The sequence below is a fragment of the Haplochromis burtoni genome, unplaced genomic scaffold (assembly GCF_018398535.1).
Source record: "Haplochromis burtoni strain Fernald_Lab_line unplaced genomic scaffold, NCSU_Asbu1 Contig_285, whole genome shotgun sequence".
Classification (NCBI taxonomy): domain Eukaryota; kingdom Metazoa; phylum Chordata; class Actinopteri; order Cichliformes; family Cichlidae; genus Haplochromis; species Haplochromis burtoni.
The window spans coordinates 65,250-84,365 of record NW_024582646.1 but is presented as its reverse complement, the minus strand read 5'-3'; the positions used below and the strand labels follow the sequence as shown (position 1 = coordinate 84,365).

Genomic DNA, 19,116 nt, shown 5'->3' with positions numbered 1-19,116 from the left:
CTCCACGCGCTCGCCGGACAAAGACGCCGTAAAAAATGTAATAAAGAACACCACTGTCCATAGAATTCTGAGCTCCATTGTGGGGGGCAGCAGTCCACAATAGAAAAACAAAAACAACAAAGAAACATGTATTAAAGAGAAAAAAGGACTCGGTCAGGTCGGAGCTGCTGATACTGGCTGCCAGCTCGGAGCAGCGCCGGAAATTAAAAAAAAAAAAAGGGTTGCATTTTTTTTCTAGATATTTTTTACACTTGAAGTTGCTGATAGGAAAAAATGTTATGGAAAAATTGTGGTTGTGGAATTTGTAATCAGTGGCACTACCAGATTTTTTTTCATAGGGGAGCCACTAAAACACACAAAAAAACACAATTTCCAGATTTATTATGCTGTTGTCAAATATAGGTTACTTGAAAAATATGGCAAAAAAGAGAGAGCGAAAAGAATTAAATATACCTATTTAATTATCTGCTATTAAATTTGATATCACTGAAAATATAAATAAATATGAAAACCAAATAAGATTTTGAAATCCTTAATAATCTGTTTTAAGCAGGAATAAATAACAAGTCAGGGTTTCAACTCACTGTAGTGTGTTTTCCTCTCTCGTGCACATGTTTATTAGAATTATTAACAACATATGACAGTCTTACCAGGGGTGGCCACTGGGGGAGCCAGCAAATTTAGGGGATGATCAGTGCCTCCCTGGCCCCCCTTTGGTGGCGCCTCTGTTTATAACAAAGCTTAAATGTGGTTTTCCGTCCTGAAGCTGCTGTGATGTAGCTAGCTATTGCACTTTCAATAATTTAGGGCTCCAAATATACTGGAAGTAGCATAAAAAATACAAATTAGAAGCACCACATTTTTAATCCTTTCAGTGTACCTCATGGGCTTTTAAGGCATGTCTTTATTAAACCCACTCAGGTTATTGTACAAAAATATCTAGTGCTATATAAATACAATTTATATAGCACTAAAGCACAACAGTTATCTCAAGGTTTTTCTGCAGTTCACTCCTCTGCTCCATCTCAGGTTGACCTGTCACTGAGGCCCCTCCTCCCTCCCCCTCTGAAGTCACCACAGTAAGGTGTGTATGAATGTGTGTGTGTGTCTTGTGAGAGCGAACGCTTATTTAAAGGGCTACCTCTCTCTCGCCAGGCGATCGACACCAGCTCAGCATTGTCATTTTACCGCCTGCTGCTCCTTCCAGGGAATAACGTGTGAACAGTCTGAACAGTTTTCCTCAGAGACGTCTGCTGAAGAAACAGTTCGTAAGACTGAAATTCCTGCTGATTCTGCACAGAGATCTTTCTTTAGAAATGACTAACAGGCTGGGTGATTTACATCCATTCAGTCATTAACCAATAACTTTATTTACTTGCTGTATGTTTATTACACCCTCTACTAACTGCTTATCTCTTTTTTTTTTCATCTTTTTTTAATGTATTTATCGACTGTTTAACCTGCCAAGCTTAGGGATTGGTACTGGCTTTCTTTCTGGCTTCTGATTAGTCCTTGTATATAGGAATATATGGAGCTTACAAACCACTACTGGTTACTGGCTGTTGTGTCATTGGTGGATTCGGTCACAAACAAATTTTAGACGATTTCCTGAGATAGCTGTGGACTTGACATTTAACCATTTACTGCCTCTTCTTCTTTAGTGATGTGATGACTTTGTTTTCTAATCTCACTTACGTGATGTGTGGTTCACACATAACTACATTTCTAGATTTCTTACTAATCCATAATTAGCTTGTGGACTGGTTTATTGGCCAAAATAAAATACGTTGTTGGAGCACCTTTAGCTTTGATTATGGCACGGATTTGCAGTAGGATCATGTCGATGAGCTGAATTTTATCATTTCAGCTGTGTCAATGTTTATTTCCATCCAGAGCTGCATTGGTTTTTTATCATCTCATACTAATGATGGGAGAGTCTGATCACTCCAGTGCATCCCAAAGAGTCTCCGTGGTGGCCAGTCCGTGTTTGAAAATAATGTCTCATGCTCTTAGAATCACTCTTTCACAATTTAACCCTGGTGAATCCTGGTGTCTTTCTCTTGGAATATTCTTTTGGAATTCGGGGAATGAGGAATGCAAGGAAAGGAAATGAAAACCTAGTCATTCATTTTGTTCAAGTAGTCAGCTGGCCTCATTTTGGGGGGTAGATAATGTTGCTGAACTTAGACCTCCACACCAATGGAAAGCTCTTGCCTATTTGCTTTATGAGATATAGGTGATGGTTTGTTTTTGGCTGGATGAGCCAGAGGAGGCTGGGTAAACTCGTTTAAAAAAAATACGATTTAAAAATAATACTCATTATTATGTATGTTTTTCAGTATACTGAGCTTGTTGCAGAAATGCCTCAGCTGTCTGTGCTGCTGCCTCTGACAGGTAACTTCTGTTCTTTTTTTTCCTTTTTTTTTTGCTTTTTTCTTTTCTTCCTTTCTTTCATATGATGAAAACTTTGTGTGATCTGTTTTTTCCCCATCAGGCCTTTTGTTCCTGCTCTCCTCAGTACTTGGCTCAGAAGTTAGTGGTGAGTCCTGAAAAATACCTGATTGCCTGACAGCAGATAGATCCACTTATTTGACTTGGCACAAATTTTATGCCTGATGCCTGACATAACCAGAAAGAAGCAGGGGCTGGCAGTCTTTCAGTCCATAGAGATATAACACCAGGACGCTGGTGTTCCACTAACTTGTACTTACATACAGTTTGAACTGGTGATCTTGGAATCTGACTTTGTTTAGACTTTTGTTTGTCTCCAAGAGACCAACTTGTGTAAAGCTCCAGTTCACCTGCTTAGATATTGACTGAGTTCCTTGAACTGTGACCCTGTGTGGATCAGCAAAGTTCCAAAATAAATTAATACGTGCATTCAGTTCCTGCTTTTTCAAGTAATAAAGATGACCATTGTACCATCATTCCACCTTTCATTCATCTATGATGAGTGTTCAGCAAAAACAGATAATATTCCAAGCCATGATGTTACTCTTCTAATTTAATTTTCATTAGTTTTGAATCATTTTTATGTTTTTTAAAGTTCTCTGGTCACTTTTGTTTCTTAGAATCATACACTGTAGAAAATGTAAAGTACACACACATATATAAATACATGTCTATTTGTGTAATTGCTGCAAAAAATAACCAACAAAAAAAACCACAATTGTAGTAAAATCACCAATAGCCATAGCTATTTTCTGTTTTTATAAGCATTTTACATATTTTACTTTTTTGTTGTTGTTATTATTATTAACATTTACATTTGATATATGTTTATACTTTTACACTTTATAAATGTTCCTTCCCCCTTTTATCTTTTTAGAAAATTATTTTATAATGAAATTAATACTATATATTAATAGTAAAAGAAATCTGTTTAGTTGTATTCTGTCGTTTGTCTTTTCTTATGTTTCTGTCTGTTTTTAAAAATGCTTGGTCTTGCCTCTTGACTAAACTAGCTTACTCTATTTAATGAAGATGAAACCTACTACCTAGATCAAGGATTTTAATGGAGTATTTTGACTGGACATCTTCTGTTTTCCACTCAGTGCCCTATCCAGTGACCTGTACAACACGTGGAGCAGACCTGACCCAGGACACCGTGGTGGTTTTATGTCCACCACAGTGCACACAGTGGAGGATGTCTGTGTTTGGGACAGGAGTCTATGCTGCTGTCTCATCCATCTGTGGAGCTGCAGTCCACAGGTACAGCTTTCCTTTCATATCAGCTGTACTTTGTTAAATTTATCTTCAGTTTTTACCAAAATATGTTTTAATTACATATTATAGTAAATATTAACTGTGATATTTCAGTCTATCACTGAAAACACTAAAACATAATGTTGTACACTTGCTTGATTTTAAAGCTACACAATTAAACCATGGTAATATTTAGAGGACCGTGACGTGGTTGGCTGAAAGGACCGACAGAAAAATAAGCGAAATGGAAAAAAAAATAGAAAACAAAGTAAATCCTTCTTATCTTCTGATTTTCATTTCCATATTTTGTTTGGAGGGTTTTTGTTACTAGTTTTTCTTTTTTTCTTTTCTTTTTTTAACTTTTATTCATGTATTTATTTAAAATCAGTTTTTTCTCATAGTTGATTCTATTTTGTATTGTTGGTTCATTTTTAATTTATTTTCATTCATTTTTTCATTTAGTATATTGTATTGTTTTGTGTGTATATTTACAATTAAAGTTTTTTTTTAAATTTAAATTTAACCTAGGCTTTTTCAATATTGTGTTCCTTCAGTTTAATTTTTCTTTGCTTTTATTACATTTTTAATGATTAGACGCTCTCCTTCTTATTCAGGGTCTTCAGTCATTTTTTTTAGTATTTTTTATATTTATTTATTTATTTTTTAGTTTAATGCAACTTTTTTTTCGTGGTGGAGCTCTATTTAGTTATTTTGCTTTGTGGTTCACTGATTACTTCCTTGTTACTTCCACTGCTTCTTGCCATTGTTTTTAGTTCCCTGTATATGATACTCTTAGCAGCCTTTTCAGAGCATGAACACCTCGTCACAGCGGTGCCGTTGGAGTGAGAATTGTTTTTTCAAACATGTGGATTAGACTCTGTGTTCCGCTGCCAAGATGTGACATAATAGGGAGCAGTGTGAGTCCGGCTGCCTGCTGAACCTTAACAAAACACCAACACCATGAAGGAATGTGCATGAAAGGAGGATTAAGTTCTCAGCCCTGAGTGACCTCCTCATTCCTCTGCAGAGGGCCTCGGTGGCCTACTGAGAAGAAAAATTATGCTTATTCTTATCTTTTTTTCTCCTTCACAGCTGTGTCTTCTCCTTGTCCCATAAAGGTTTTTTTTAGTTATTTATTTTACTATGAAAAGAACTTCCTGCGCACGTGTGTGTTTTTAGACACAAATCTTTTTTTTAACAAGGTCTCGGTCCAGATGCACTAGTTCAAGCTGCATTTGTAATTGACTTCACGAGTAGCAACTCTCATAACTGGTCATAATGATGATCTTTTTCCACTGTGATAATAATACTTTTATTTTGTCATTTCATACAGAGGTATCCTGGGCCCAGCTGGGGGCCCTGTTAGGGTTCATAGGCTGCAGGGACGGCACAACTACATCAGCTCATATGCCCACGGTATACACTCACAGGCCCTGTCTCACTGGACCGCCTCCTTCAGCCTCACCAGTAGGTGGAACAACTTTGGTGAATTGTTTTTAATTAAGTAATAATCCAATTTGAATAACCTAATAATGTTAATATTTATTAAGTATTGCGAGATATGCTTAAAGTACCTAGAATTGTGATTTCAGAATGATATATACATTATTTTAATATATATTTATCTGGAGATTGTTTAAACTTATATAGTACTGGAAAGCTTTACCTGTAATTATACAACAGAAAAAAATAATTTTATTTTAAAAACTGCAAATTAGCAGGGATTAGACAAAACAAAAACACAATTTTTAATTGATTAATATCATCATTTGATTGCAGATGTGAATGATCCATATCTGTCTTCTCCACTAATTATCATGCCTTCTGTGTGTTTTAGAGCCCATTAATGTTCCACAGGAGCTGATCAGCGAGACCAGCACCACAGCTCTTCCTGCAGCTGCGCGACCAGGTAAATGATACACACCTTTATATTAGGAATATATATTTGTTCTTGTTCTGTCTGTGCTTTCCTAGTGTCATGACACCACCCTGATCTGAGCACTTTTTCTAATTAACTGTTTCCTTTTGGTAATTCATCTTGTTATGTCTTTGACTTTCTTTTGTCAGATTTTTATTTTCATTAGTATTAGTGGTTAACAGATTTGTTTGGCAAGTGAAGGATCACTGGTTTCCAGCTTGAGACAAAAATCTCCTTTGGGGTTGTGTCAGGAAGGACATCCGGCGTAAAACTCTGCCAAATCAAATAAGTAGAGCAACCCACTGTGACAAGGGGGCAGGCAAAAGTGGCTTCTTTATTTGCACTGAGCTTAAGTCAAAGGCAAAATTAAAAGAGGAGCTCATACAGAAGTAAAAGGAAGGTATCACACATTAACACATATAAATATATTTTTAAAAAATCCCCTCTCGCCCTGTGGGCAGTCCTCAGGCTCAGGTCCTCTACCAGAGGCCTGGGAGCTTGAGGGTCTTGCGCAGTATCTTAGCTGCTCCTAGGACTTCGCTCTTCTGGACGGGGATCTCGGTTGTTGTTCGTGGGATCTGCTGGAGCCACTTGCCTAGCTTGGGGGTCACTGCACCGAGTGCTTACCACTGGGATCACTGTTACCTTCACCTTCCCCATCTTCTGGAGCTCTTCTCTGAGCCCTTGGTACTTCTCCAGCTTTTCGTGTTCCTTCTTCCTGATGTTGCTGTCACTCAATATCGCTATATCTATCACTACGGCTGCTTGTCCACCACTACTATGTCCGGTTGGTTAGCCATCACCATTTTGACCTCGAGGCTTCCAGGCCATCCTCGGCACAGATGCTTCTGTATACTGTAATGGCCACTTTCGGGCCATAACTTTCATTATGACCTGTTATTCTCTTTTGCTGTTTTTTCACCAGATCAGAATACAGATCATGTGAGTATAACTTGATGGTTGAGATAATTACCTGTTTGGCAGGATTAACTTTTTTTCTGCCAAGTAAATGTCTTATTACAAAATATAATTAACCTGTTCCACAAGTCAGACTTTGTTCCACATCATACTTTTTTAATGAGAGAGTACCTAGAGTGCCAAAGCTAGGGAATTTATACAAAGTACAAGTTACTCAGAAAATGCTCTTTGAATGTGTACTATCCATAATTTATTATGACAGTCCCTTCCCATTCCTATTTAAGCAATAGGGGTGACTCAGACAGGAGATATTCTGAAAATATAAAGGCATAAACACAATAGAACACTGGATATGGATTACTCAACAGGAATTTGATGCTTCGACCATAAATACTGTGTTACCTCAGTTGACCTTTATGTGTGTGTGTATTTGAGTGTGTATATGAGTGCCAAGCCCTTAGAAGTTTTAGTTTTTAGTTATAGTTGCGCTAAGGAATGCATTGTATCAATGACTGTTTACAAAGATGTACAAATGTGTGTGTTGCAGTAAAGAAACTGCTGAAGAAGCCATCAGTGAAAAAAGCCCTGGCAGGTGGGAATAAAGGTACATTGTATATATCATTGGTTATACAGTTCATCTGTATAGTGACAATAAAGGCATTCTATTCTATTCTATTCTATTCAGGATTTGTTTCCAAGTATAGAATATCAGTTTGGTAGCTGTTTAAAATCACTCAACAAAAGGTTCAAACAGATGTTGATACAGGTCAGGGAGACATAATTAAATAAGAACTTAAGGAGTGGCCAAATCAACAGTCTGGTAAAAAAAAAGAACCACACTTGCATTCGCAGCAATAGCTAAAGACCTAATATTTCACGGACTGGGGCTTCTGCTAGATGCTCCCAGCACACCTTCATTACACATTTGAGCACACCAGACCTGTCCCCTGCCATCTGATCCCAATCACCACCAGGTGATTATTATTTATTAGTCCCACAAGGGGAAATTTCATGTAATCTCCTGCTTGGAGATGCTTAAGATTACAGATTAAAACTTAAATTAAGTTATTATTTTTTATGGTTTTTGTTTACATCAGAGTTTATTATGCATTACTTTTTTTTTAAAGTGAGCCAGAAATGGGTACAAGACAGTAACTGTAGAACAATGACTGTAGAAGGTGGTTAAATAGAGTTTAGTCATCTGCATATATAATTATCACATGCACTTATATATGCAGATGACTAAACTAAGCGAATTATTACAGTCAATTAAAAAGTATCACATGCACTTTTTAATTGACTGTAATAATTGTGGCAATTCAATTCAATTTTATTTACACAGCGCCAAATCACAACAGCAGTCGCAGCAGTAGATCATACAATAATAGATACAGAGAAAGACCCAACAATCATAGGACCCCCTATGAGCAAGCACTTTGGCGACAGTGGGAAGGAAAAACTCCCTTTTTAACAGGAAGATTCCTCTGGCAGAACCAGGGTCAGGGAGGGGCGGGGCCATCTGCTGCGACCATTTGGGGAGAGAGAAGGAAGACTCTCTTCCATGCTGTGGAAGAGAGACAGAGGTTAATAACAGATATGATTCAATGCAGAGAGGTCTATTAATACATAGTGAGTGAGAAAGGTGACTGAAGAAGAAACACTCAATGCATCATGGGAATCCCCCGGCAGCCTACGTCTATTGCAGCATAACTAAGGGAGGATTCAGGGTCACCTGGTCCAGCCCTAACTATATGCTTTAGCAAAAAGGAAAGTTTTAAGCCTAATCTTGAAAGTAGAGATAGTGTCTGTCTCCTGAATCCAAACTGGAAGCTGGTTCCACAGAAGAGGGGCCTGAAAACTGAAGGCTCTGCCTCCCATTCTACTTTTAAATACTCTAGGAACAACAAGTAGGCCTGCAGAGCGAGAGCGAAGTGCTCTAATAGGGTGATATGGTACTACAAGGTCATTAAGATAAGATGGGGCCTGATTATTTAAGACCTTGTATGTGAGGAGCAGGATTTTGAATTCAATTCTGGATTTAACAGGAAGCCAATGAAGGGAAGCCAAAACAGGAGAAATATGCTCTCTCTTTCTAGTCCCTGTCAGGACTCTTGCTGCAGCATTTTGGATTAGCTGAAGGCTTTTCAGGGAGTTTTTTGGACATCCTGATAATAATGAATTACAGTCGTCCAGCCTGGAAGTAATAAATGCATGAACTAGTTTTTCAGCGTCACTCTGAGACAGGATATTTCTAATTTTAGAGATGTTGCACAAATGGAAGAAAGCAGTCTTACATATTTGTTTAATATGTGCGTTGAAGGACATGTCCTGGTCAAAAATGACTCCAAGGTTCCTCACAGCGTTACTGGAGGCCAAGGTAATGCCATCCAGAGTAAGAATCTGGTTAGATACCATATTTCTAAGATTTTCAGGGCCGAGTACAATAACCTCAGTTTTAACTAATACATCAAAACTGAAGAGTGCAAGCATTAGTCCTGTTTTATACTTAACCGAACTATCTTCCAGCACCCATTTATATCTTAGCATATACACTAAAAGTTCTTATTTATTATATTTAATTATATCGGATGGAAAAAGTCCAAAACACGAGTGTAGACAGAGGTCAAATAAAATTTAATGAAAGTTATATAAGCAAAAACTGCAAAAATAATTATTATCTATAGTAACACTGAACATAAAAATAATCAATGTTATTAATCTCTGGATCAACATCTTTACTTTTTTGTGTGGGCAGATTGTCAGATGGACATTGCGATGGTGATTGACAGCAGCAGCAATATTGGGCAGCGGAGGTTTAACCTGCAGAAGAACTTTATTGCCAAACTGGCGGCTATGCTAAGAGTCGGACCAATAGGACCTCATATTGGTTTAATACAGGCCAGGTCGGGCACACCACACAGAGTCACTTCAGAAAAATCTTTATTTCTTTCTTTTTACCTCAGCCTTAAACCACCCAACAATGTCATTTATACTAACAAGTCTTGAGAATTGTGGTATTTTGGGATAGTGGTGAGTAAATAAATGTAAAAAAAAATAAAGGCAACTTGTCAGGCATTAGTCCAAATAAAAATGGAAAAGAGGACATTTCATTCATAGATGTTCTGTTGACAAATCTGCAACAACTGATGATCAATTGTATCATTTCAGTATTGATCAAACTCTGTGAGGAAAACGTCCATCACTCACAGCTTCAACAATCTATTGAAGACTGCTGAATCTGTGTCACAATGAACTTAGACAATTCTGAAAGGAAATCGGGTCTTTAATAGAGTATCCAATGGTGTGTTATACTATGCCACATAAAATTCCTTTTACCTCCCTTATGAGTGAACTCAGGTTTATGCTTTTTAAAGTTTAGATTAAAGTTAGGTTTAAGGGCTAGATAAGAATTATTACATCAAAAATGCAGATATATACATATACACTAAACATTTGTCTTCATATGTGCCTGCAGTGACTCTCCCAGGACAGAGTTCCTACTGACTAACTACACTCAACCTAAAGAGCTGTTGTTTGCTATTAAGGAGCTGGCCTACCTAGGAGGAGACTCCAATACAGGTAACACACACTTACACATATCTTGATTAACCTGAATTATAAATTGAAAAGTTTAAAAATACACATCCTGTAGCCCATAGCTCTTTGAAAAGGTGACAATCAGACAAAATTTCCTCATTTATGATCAAATGAGGTGAAAAGAGTAAGTACATGTGATGATTCAGTAGGCTGTAGGATCATCTTTAACAGCATTAATGTCTGTATGACATCAGTCTCCCACATTTTGTGGAGGAAATCTAACCTACTACCTGGCAAAGTTCAATTCAATCTTATTTATATAGTGCAAAATCACAACAACAGTTGTCTCAAGGTGCTTTATATTGTAAGGTAGACCCTACAATAATCCAAACTGGTCATCATATCACTACCTCTCTCTCACTACCATCCCTATCACGCTTGCTGCTATCCTTCTGTCAGTAGTCGCCTGTTTTTAACTTAAATAACTTAAAACAACCAAAATAAATGTGAATCGATTCATACGTTTCCCCCACCCTGCCTGCATTCCTTTCATCAGTTAGACAAAAAAAAAAACAGGTGATCCAGGTGTTTTGTTTGTTTTTCTTTCTTTCTTCCCCCCTTTCTCACCGTCTCTTCTCCCCTTTGGTTTTCTTTCTCTCCCTCTCTTTCTTTCATTCTTTCCCCCTGTCCTATCCCCCAGTCATGTCTGTCTCGTTTGTAGCAACCGAAAATAATATAAAATAAATACATAATTATAATAAAGGTCAATCAAATGGACCAATATGGCGAGGCCATGATGATCCACTTGGTAAACTAAATCCGCTTGGCATCTTTCTTGGCCTTAAGACAACAATCTGATGGCTATAGATCCAAACGGGACAAAAACACAAAACAAAAACAAAAACCAGGTAATGTAAAAATATTTATCGTGTTGTTGGTCTTCCTAGGTAAAGCCATCATGCATACAGCAGAGACCTTTTTCTCTCAGGAGAATGGGGGGAGAAGGGGTCACCCCCGGGTGATGATGGTGTTAATTGATGGCTGGCCATCTGATGACCTGGACCAGGCGGCCATGTTGGCCAGAGAGAGTGGGATCAATGTCTTTCTGGTGTCTGTCGCCAAACCAGCGCCTGAGGAGCTCAGCATGGTTCGAGACAAAGACTTCATGAAGAAGGTTCACATGTTATTTGAATTGCCTAAATGTTAGATAAATGTTCATATGTTTCATTAATAAGGAGTGACATTCTAACATGAAATATACTTTAGACTGAATTGTCCCTTCTTGTTTAGTTTAAACTTAAAATGGATACATTATGCTGCTCCTTTTTTTCTTTCATATAAAAACAGTGATGCATGTACATAGTAAAAATAGCCAAAATTTAAGATAATGAGGTCAGTAAATGTGCAGAAGATGCTTGTTGTCAAAAGAGAGGATACATTTAATATGGACATCTCAGACACAAAGATGTGAGCACAGAAGCCTCACCCATCTGCTGTTCAAAACTTCTGCTTGCAAAAGTCCAGTAAGACTTTGTATTAAGGCCAGGGAAAGGAAGTTAAAATGCTGTGTTTTAGACAGGAAATCTGCCCTGGTTTAAGATAAATAAGGATTATTTTAAACAGTGACTCATGCAAAGTTACTTTAATAGTGTCCACGGTTGCAGAGTTGGATTTTTAGTTCCCTTTAAACAACACAAAATCGCATATAAACCTTGTCTAATGTTGACCCTAAACAAACAGCAGTTTTCAGACAGATCCTGTTTTCAGACAAAGAATTCAACTCTGCTTGAACATGTTGGTGTTCAGTATTGTGTCTATGACTCCAAAAAACAAAAAGGACCTGATACAGGTCCTAGAAGTCTGAAACAGAACTGCCTTAGCTGAAAATTTTCCAAAAAGCACAATCTGTCCATCCATGCTCAGCTGGACAACAAAAAAACAACAACAAAAAATGTAGCATATGCATGCGGTTATTGAGAGTGGTTATGTGCAGCATAAAAGTAGAAACTTGAATTATTATTTTATTATTTTAGTCAAACCCAAGAGGCATTCATCAAATCACAGTAAACATGTTTTGTATTAATGACAGAATTTCTACCTGTCCTCCTGCAGGCTGTGTGTAAAGACAACGGTTTCTTCAGTTATCCAATCCCCAGCTGGTTCAGCACCACCAAACACATCAGACCTCTCATTCAGAGACTCTGTTCACTAGACGGCCTGCTCTGTAGTAAGACACACCTTCATCAACTACTGTAATGCAGCTGTCAGGAGATACCTTTGAAAACACACAGGTCATGGCCATCACATTACATTTGATAATCAAATATTAAGGTATTAACAGTTGTACCTTTGCATTAAAAACAATACCAATAATTCTTTAATTTTGTAATATCAGATTTGACCAAGAAAAATGAAATAAGATTGTTTTCTGCTTGGAAAAAAAGTTTTGAAAGAATTGCTACACTATAAAATATCTTTTGGACATGCAACTATCACATGAAAATACTTTCAGTCTCTTCAGCATCATCTCTTTACAGCTGTGGTTTCACCATTAACAGTATAGCTTTTTAAGTCATTTTGTTTATTAGAGAAACAAAATTAATGAATTCATAATATTTACATTTGATTATTTAGATGGACGTGGCTCTGCTGTGACATTGACATAAAATGTATTTTTTAGGTAAAACCTGTTACAATTCTGTGAACATCGGCTTTCTCATCGATGGTTCATCTAGCGTTGGGGATGGGAATTTCCAACTTGTCCTGGAATTCCTAGCAGGAATTGCAAGAAGCTTTGAAATCTCAGATGTGGGAGCTCACATTGGTCAGCTTCACAACATGCAAACCACTGATTATCTTATACGTTATTAATGCTGGTTGGCTGACTGGCTGCATTGGTGTTGTAGGTGCAGTGCAGTTCACCTATGAACAGAGATTAGAGTTTGGCCTGTCTGACTACTCAAACAAGGACGATGCCATCAATGCTCTGAGAAGGATCTCCTACATGAGTGGAGGAACATCGACCGGTTCAGCCATAAGCTACACCACTCAGAACCTGTTCAGGTAACAGTGGTGCTGTTTTCTTTCTAAGCAAAGCTCTCCACACCTGCAGTGTTGGCAAGTTTAGCCTTAAAAAATTATTTTATTCATTATTTTATTGAAACTGCAGGGCCTTGCAATACTTAATGAGATAATTAATGATGAAGAAGTGTTAATCTTTGTCTTTAGAAAATGTAATTTTATGAAAATAACGCTAACATTTGTACCACAACAAGAGACAGATGTCAGGTGCTCTTAAGGTTCGATCTAAAATACTCAAAAATGGAAATACTCAAATCAAATTTCTGAAAACTGTGTTTACATTCTGCAGGGTTTTTTTTAACTGTATTAGAAGTTACACTGTATTTGTTGTTTATGGCAGACGAACAGGACCGGGTCGCAATTTTCTCATAGTGGTGACAGATGGCCAATCGTATGATGACGTCAGAGGCCCAGCAATGGCTGCACATAAGCAAGGTATGTGTGAAAACAATAAATGAAAGCTATTTGATGTTACTCCTCACTTCATACGGCTCAGTTTTCAAGGTTGTTTGTGTTATAGAATTTTCTTTTGTAATAGGGGTACAGAGAGAAAATGTGTAAACTGAGCTTGTAAAATCGTGTTTGTAATGGCAAGAAATTGCAAAAAGCAACAAAAAAAACCCGCCAAAACTTGTTGGCTGTTTTTCCTGAGCAATTTGATAAACTACTCTGGATACGCTGGATACTGGACAGGAAGATCCCTGTTGGACTGCTAAGGAATGGAGTCCCATGGCCTTTGCTACATGCCCAAGTGCATCTCTTGGGAGTAAGCTATCTTCACCTGAAGACTTCTCCATCATTATGATCTTTGTTCCCTTTCAAGGAAGACCACTTCTATTCCAGCTTTACTGATAAGTGCTACAAGGTCTCTGTCAGCAAGAGCATTCAGTGTCTCTTCTATAGCTTACCAAGCTGAGCTAGAGTGAGATTGAAACTAGAAGGCAATATTTCCTCAAAGGTCCTAGCCTTTGAGGCTCCCTAAAGTGCAGGCAGCCGGCCAGGCTGTAGGGGGTCCAAAGAATCCATGGACTAGCAGTCTCCAGACCTCAAGTTGCTCCTCCCCCTGCTGCTGCAATCAAAATGAAAAAGAAACAGCTGGCTTGACAACCTCTCCCCCTGGCTGCTCTGCCCCGACCCAGCCCCGTTCCAGAACAAGTTCAGTGGAACACGTTCCATGCAGGGTCAGTGACTCTGTTTCACTGGAAACAGAGTCGGTGTTTGTAGTGTTGTTTCACAAACATTTCACTGACATGTTTTGTATTCAAAAAGTCCAAACTGAATGTGCTGTAACTGAGTTTAAGAATATGATCCACCCACTGTTATCATCTTTAATGCCCAGTACCAACACAGTGCAGAGCAGCTACCCGAACGCTACTCCCACAGAGGTCGGTTATCTTGTTAATAATTTTACCTCCTCACTATGTATGACACTGGATACTGATGTCTGTGAAAAATAGAGCCTCAAATCAGAAGTACCTGACTCCGTGGTATAATTCTCAAACATGTAGCCTAAAGCAGATGGCTCGTAAGCTGGAGAGGAAATGGCGTGTCACAAATTTAGAGGATCATCATTTTGCCTGGAGAAATAGTTTGTTGCTTTATAAGAAAGCCCTCCTTAAAGCTAGAACATCTTACTATTCATCACTGATTGAAGAAAATAAGAACAACCCCAGGTTTCTCTTCAGCTCTGTAGCCAGGCTGACAAAAGGTCAGAGCTCTGTTAAGCCAACCATCCCTTTAACGTTAACTAGTAATGACTTCATGAACTTCTTCACAAGTACAATTTTAGCCATTAGAGAAAAATTTACTCCTCGTCATCTCGCAGATGTAACATTATATACAGCTACTTTCAGTACCACTGATATTTATTTAGTCTTTTTCTCCAATTGATCTTTCTGAGTTAACTTCAGTAATTACGTCATCCGAACCATCATCTTTTAGATTCCTACAAGACTGCTCAAAGAACTCCTACCATTAAAAAATGCTTCAATCTTAAATATGATCAACCTGTCTCAATAATTGGCTACCATAGCTCTTCAAGCTGGCAGTAGTTAAACAGCTACTTATAAAGCCATCTCTTGACCCAGCTTAGCTTATAGGCCAATCTCCAACCTTCCCCTTATCTCACAAATCCTTGAAAGAGTAGCTGTCAAACAGCTAACAGGTCATCTACAGAGGAATGGCTTAATTTGAAGAGTTTCACTCAGGTTCATTACAGCACAGAAACAGCTTTAGTGAAGGTTACAAATGATCTTGTTATGGCCTCTGACAGTGGACTCATCTCTGTGCTTGTCCTGCTAGTGAGGTCTAGCAGCGTTTAATACTGTTGACCATAATATTGTAGAACAATTAGAGCATGCTGTAGGTATTACAGGTACTGCACTGCAGTGGTTTGTATCATATCTGCATAGACTGCAATTTGTTCATGTAAATGGAGAGTCCTGTTCACACACTAAGGTTAATTATGGAGTTCCACAGGGTTCAGTGCTAGGACCAGTTCTGTTTACATTGCTTCCTGTAGGCAGTATCATTAGAAGGCTTAGCATTCATCTTCACTGCTATGCAGATGACATCTCACTTTTTCGCCTGTTTCTCCTTCCCAACCAGGCATTACCATCTTCTCAGTGGGCGTGGCGTGGGCACCCCTGGATGATCTCAAAGCGATGTCATCAGAGCCAAAGGACAGCCACACTTTCTTCACCAGAGAGTTCAGCGGCCTTTCTGAGTTTATCCCACTAGTGGTCCGAGGCATTTGCAAAGACTTCACTGAGAATAACTGAGAACACACACAAGGGTTTGCATTTCTTTATTTGTGAGGACCCTTACCTCGTCGTTCATCCTCATTAGAAAGTACTGATTAAAGTCACATGAACGACCATTACATTCACATAAACACTGTCAGAACAACACGCGTATCTACAGTGACAAAAGTTTCTACAGCAACATCTTTTATATATCTTATTTCTTATATTCTTTTACACTGTGTACTCAGACATGTAAAGAAACAGATATATTTAAGGACAATGGATTTTCCTACAATTTCCTACACAAAGTGTCCAACACTTGTTTTTTTGTGTGAGTACAACCACTTATTTAAATTTATAATCTCTATTAAATCAATTATGTTACCTGAACTGATTTGCTCCAACCGACACTTAACAGCATACTTTAACTGATATTGTTTGCACCTAAAGTATGAAAACCCCACCACCTATTTACTACAAGATATAGCTCTCTATGACATTCACAGTTCTCCATGTAACAGTAACAGTAGTTCTAATTGGCTCTCATTTAATAGTCTAAAAGTGAAATGTGCCTTTGTAGCTTACCGATCTCAAATCATATTCTCTAAAATAAATCATGAACATCCTCCTAGCACATTATAACAGTGCAATGATTCAAAGTTTCACGAGCTAAATAATGACTCAATTCCTTAAAAATACACTTCTTATAAAACTTGCCATTAGCTAAACCCGTCATAAATTCAATAACATATATACATCTGTATATATACTGTACACATTTATTTACAAATACAGAAAACACATTAATGTACATAAAGGTCTCTTACACATTAAAATGTTAATTCTATTTAAATTTTTCAACAAGCTGTTGGAAAATCATTCAAAAATCAACTAATTAATAACAATAATTAGCTGTCTGTATGAAAATATCAGTAACTCCTCACAATGACAAGTCCAATCTGAAGCCATTACAGTGTGTAGCTATAAATAAAATTAAATTTTAAAAAAGCTATATGAAGGCAGAAAACAACATGAAAGAAAATTGCTAAACAATAATCTTCGATCAGGTATGATTGTTTAAGAAAAATGCTAGCTTTGTGCTATAAAAGTTTTAAAATAGGTTTTAGCCATGGAGGGTATAAGGAATATATTCATAATCCATGGAATACATTGAATGAGGCATTATAATAGATTTTGAGCCCAAAATACAATCCCCATTGTTAATTTACATGAAATAGGCCTTATAATTCTGAGTAAAAAAAATACTTTTCAAAGGTTACTTTGTAAATATGTTTTTTATATATATCATGGGTAATCCACTAACAGTAGTATGTACATTCATGTTTATATCACAAAGCTGCTAAGAGATTATTCTGGAATATTTTCTAACAGCTAACAGTTTGTAGACAGAGCAGCTCTCCTGATGAATGTTTGTCTTGAAAAGCTTGCCGGGGGTGAAAGCTTTGCACAGCAGTCATTTCCTGCAGGAAGGTGTATAAAATCCTCTAGTTTTTTTTTTTTCTTTTTCTTTACTTTGTCTGATTTGTGGCATCTGATGATTTCAACTTTTTATATAGACTAACCCATGCCCTTAACTCCATCTCACAGCCTTGCTCCAATATGATCACATGACTTTTCTTTTGGTATATGTTTTACCGGTGATTGTTTGTTAAATTCTGCCAAACAGAAATAAAGTCTTTGGTCATCTCCTATTTGACATATTTTATTTAACCTATAAAGCCATTTGGCACGTCTGTTATTGTTCTAATATACAAACTGTGTAGATGTCTGTGGATTTCCTTAAGGTGCAGTCTCTTTCTCTGTAATATCTCATTAACAAGGACAGAAGTGTTGCTGTGTTTACACTGTACACCTAGACACATAAATCTTTTGGTTTATGTCATTACTTTAGAAAAATATCATTTATTTAGCTTTGAGCAAGACTCAGAGCAGGACTACCTGTTTTTTCTCCATTATGATTAAAAATCTGCTGTCTGAACAACTACAGTTTTAAAGGTAGGGAGATATAAGAAAATAGTGGCTGAAGTAGCTTGTTTTACTAAATTTATTGCATTTTGTTTGCCAATTTTTGCATCTGTTTGCATTTAGTCTTTGACAGATTACAAACAACATGTTTGTAAGTTGAGGCAGGGTGCTAGTTTAAAAGAAAGAAAGAAAATGTTTCTTTTCACCAGTTAAGTAATCATCGTCATTTCTGTCACATTTAAAATTTTGCCATATTGGATTTTTATATCGAAACTATATTGAAGACAAAAAATTCGTCTGTAAATAAGTTCGGAAAATTGTGCTTGTTATCATCACAAAATCCCCTCTGTATGGAATCTGACACTTCATCTGTCAGACAAGAGATCAGTTCTTCTAAAAATGTCCATATACTCAATTTACACAATTCTAAACTGAGGAAAGAATTGGCCAAGTATTTTTAAATTGCGACTCTTTGATGGAAACATTTAACTGTATTTATTTTCTATATTTGCCAGTAGCTGTTTTCGCACCTGCTCCACTTGCCTGTGTTCATGTTACTGACATAGACAGGGCACCATCTGGTGGCCAAAATATAGACAACAGGAAACGATGAGGAACAGAGACGTGAGTTCATTTACTGGAGTTTCTTCTTTATTATTGGCTGTTGCTCTGTTAACAATGTAGCTGATAGCTTGTTACTTCAGCAACATGCTAATCCAGTGATAGAGGTCTGTGTCTCCAGGGACACTACAAACAGGAGTCTTCATGCTTTATAAAATGTAGCCTAATGTAAATGTAAAGCCCTCTGTGTAAATCAGTAAATAAAATAAAACACTTAGCTAATATTTTCATTAGAGTGTGAATGTGTGTGTGGATGTTGCATAGAAAGCACTCAAGCTAGAAAAGTGCTATATAAGAACCAATCGGAACCCCCCCCCAAAAAAAGAAAATTGTGGAAAAGGTTTTTTGGTCATAAATTACATAGAGTTGTACATTCTTAATACATGAAGTGAAATATTTTAAGCCCTTTCTTTGTTTGAATTTTGATTATCACTGTTTGTCTGTGAAGGTTCTCAGTCATTATCACTGCTTATAATTCATAAAAATTCTAAACTTGGTAAGTGAAAATTATTAGGATAAATGTCAGTCGAGTTCAGTAAACGGAGAAAAAGGAACACGTTTCCCATCTTTATCTTTAGATCACATCCTCATTTCATAATCACACAC

At 37.3% G+C, this 19,116-nt stretch overlaps 1 protein-coding gene across 4 annotated transcripts; it reads left to right on the top strand.

Moving 5' to 3' along the window:
* The first annotated feature begins 1,097 nt into the window (after positions 1 to 1,097).
* Positions 1,098 to 18,716, top strand: coch (coagulation factor C homolog, cochlin (Limulus polyphemus)). 4 transcript variants are annotated; one of them, XM_042227858.1, is made up of 15 exons: positions 1,098 to 1,264; positions 2,340 to 2,394; positions 2,495 to 2,539; positions 3,555 to 3,711; positions 5,039 to 5,190; positions 5,543 to 5,614; positions 7,089 to 7,145; positions 9,297 to 9,444; positions 10,017 to 10,120; positions 11,026 to 11,252; positions 12,191 to 12,305; positions 12,759 to 12,902; positions 12,985 to 13,141; positions 13,500 to 13,594; positions 15,767 to 18,716. In XM_042227858.1, the coding sequence occupies exons 2-15, from the start codon at positions 2,361 to 2,363 to the stop codon at positions 15,937 to 15,939; spliced, it is 1,680 nt and encodes a 559-aa protein (XP_042083792.1). In that variant the 5' UTR covers positions 1,098 to 1,264; positions 2,340 to 2,360; the 3' UTR covers positions 15,940 to 18,716. The 4 variants fall into 4 exon arrangements, with proteins under 4 accessions (XP_042083792.1, XP_042083793.1, XP_005941039.1 ...); XM_042227859.1 differs by having other exon boundaries at positions 1,098 to 1,268; positions 5,039 to 5,172; positions 7,089 to 7,133; XM_005940977.3 differs by having other exon boundaries at positions 1,098 to 1,268; positions 5,039 to 5,172.
* The last annotated feature ends 400 nt before the right edge of the window (positions 18,717 to 19,116 follow it).

What these genes read in the sequence shown, in the direction of transcription:
- coch (XM_042227858.1), top strand. Translation starts at nt 2,361, where the DNA reads ATGCCTCAGCTGTCTGTGCTGCTGCCTCTGACAG. An exon ending in ATTGGTTTAATACAGGCCAG is followed by an intron (nt 9,445 to 10,016) that starts GTCGGGCACACC and finishes ATGTGCCTGCAG; the next exon opens with TGACTCTCCCAGGACAGAGT. An exon ending in AGATGTGGGAGCTCACATTG is followed by an intron (nt 12,903 to 12,984) that starts GTCAGCTTCACA and finishes TTGGTGTTGTAG; the next exon opens with GTGCAGTGCAGTTCACCTAT.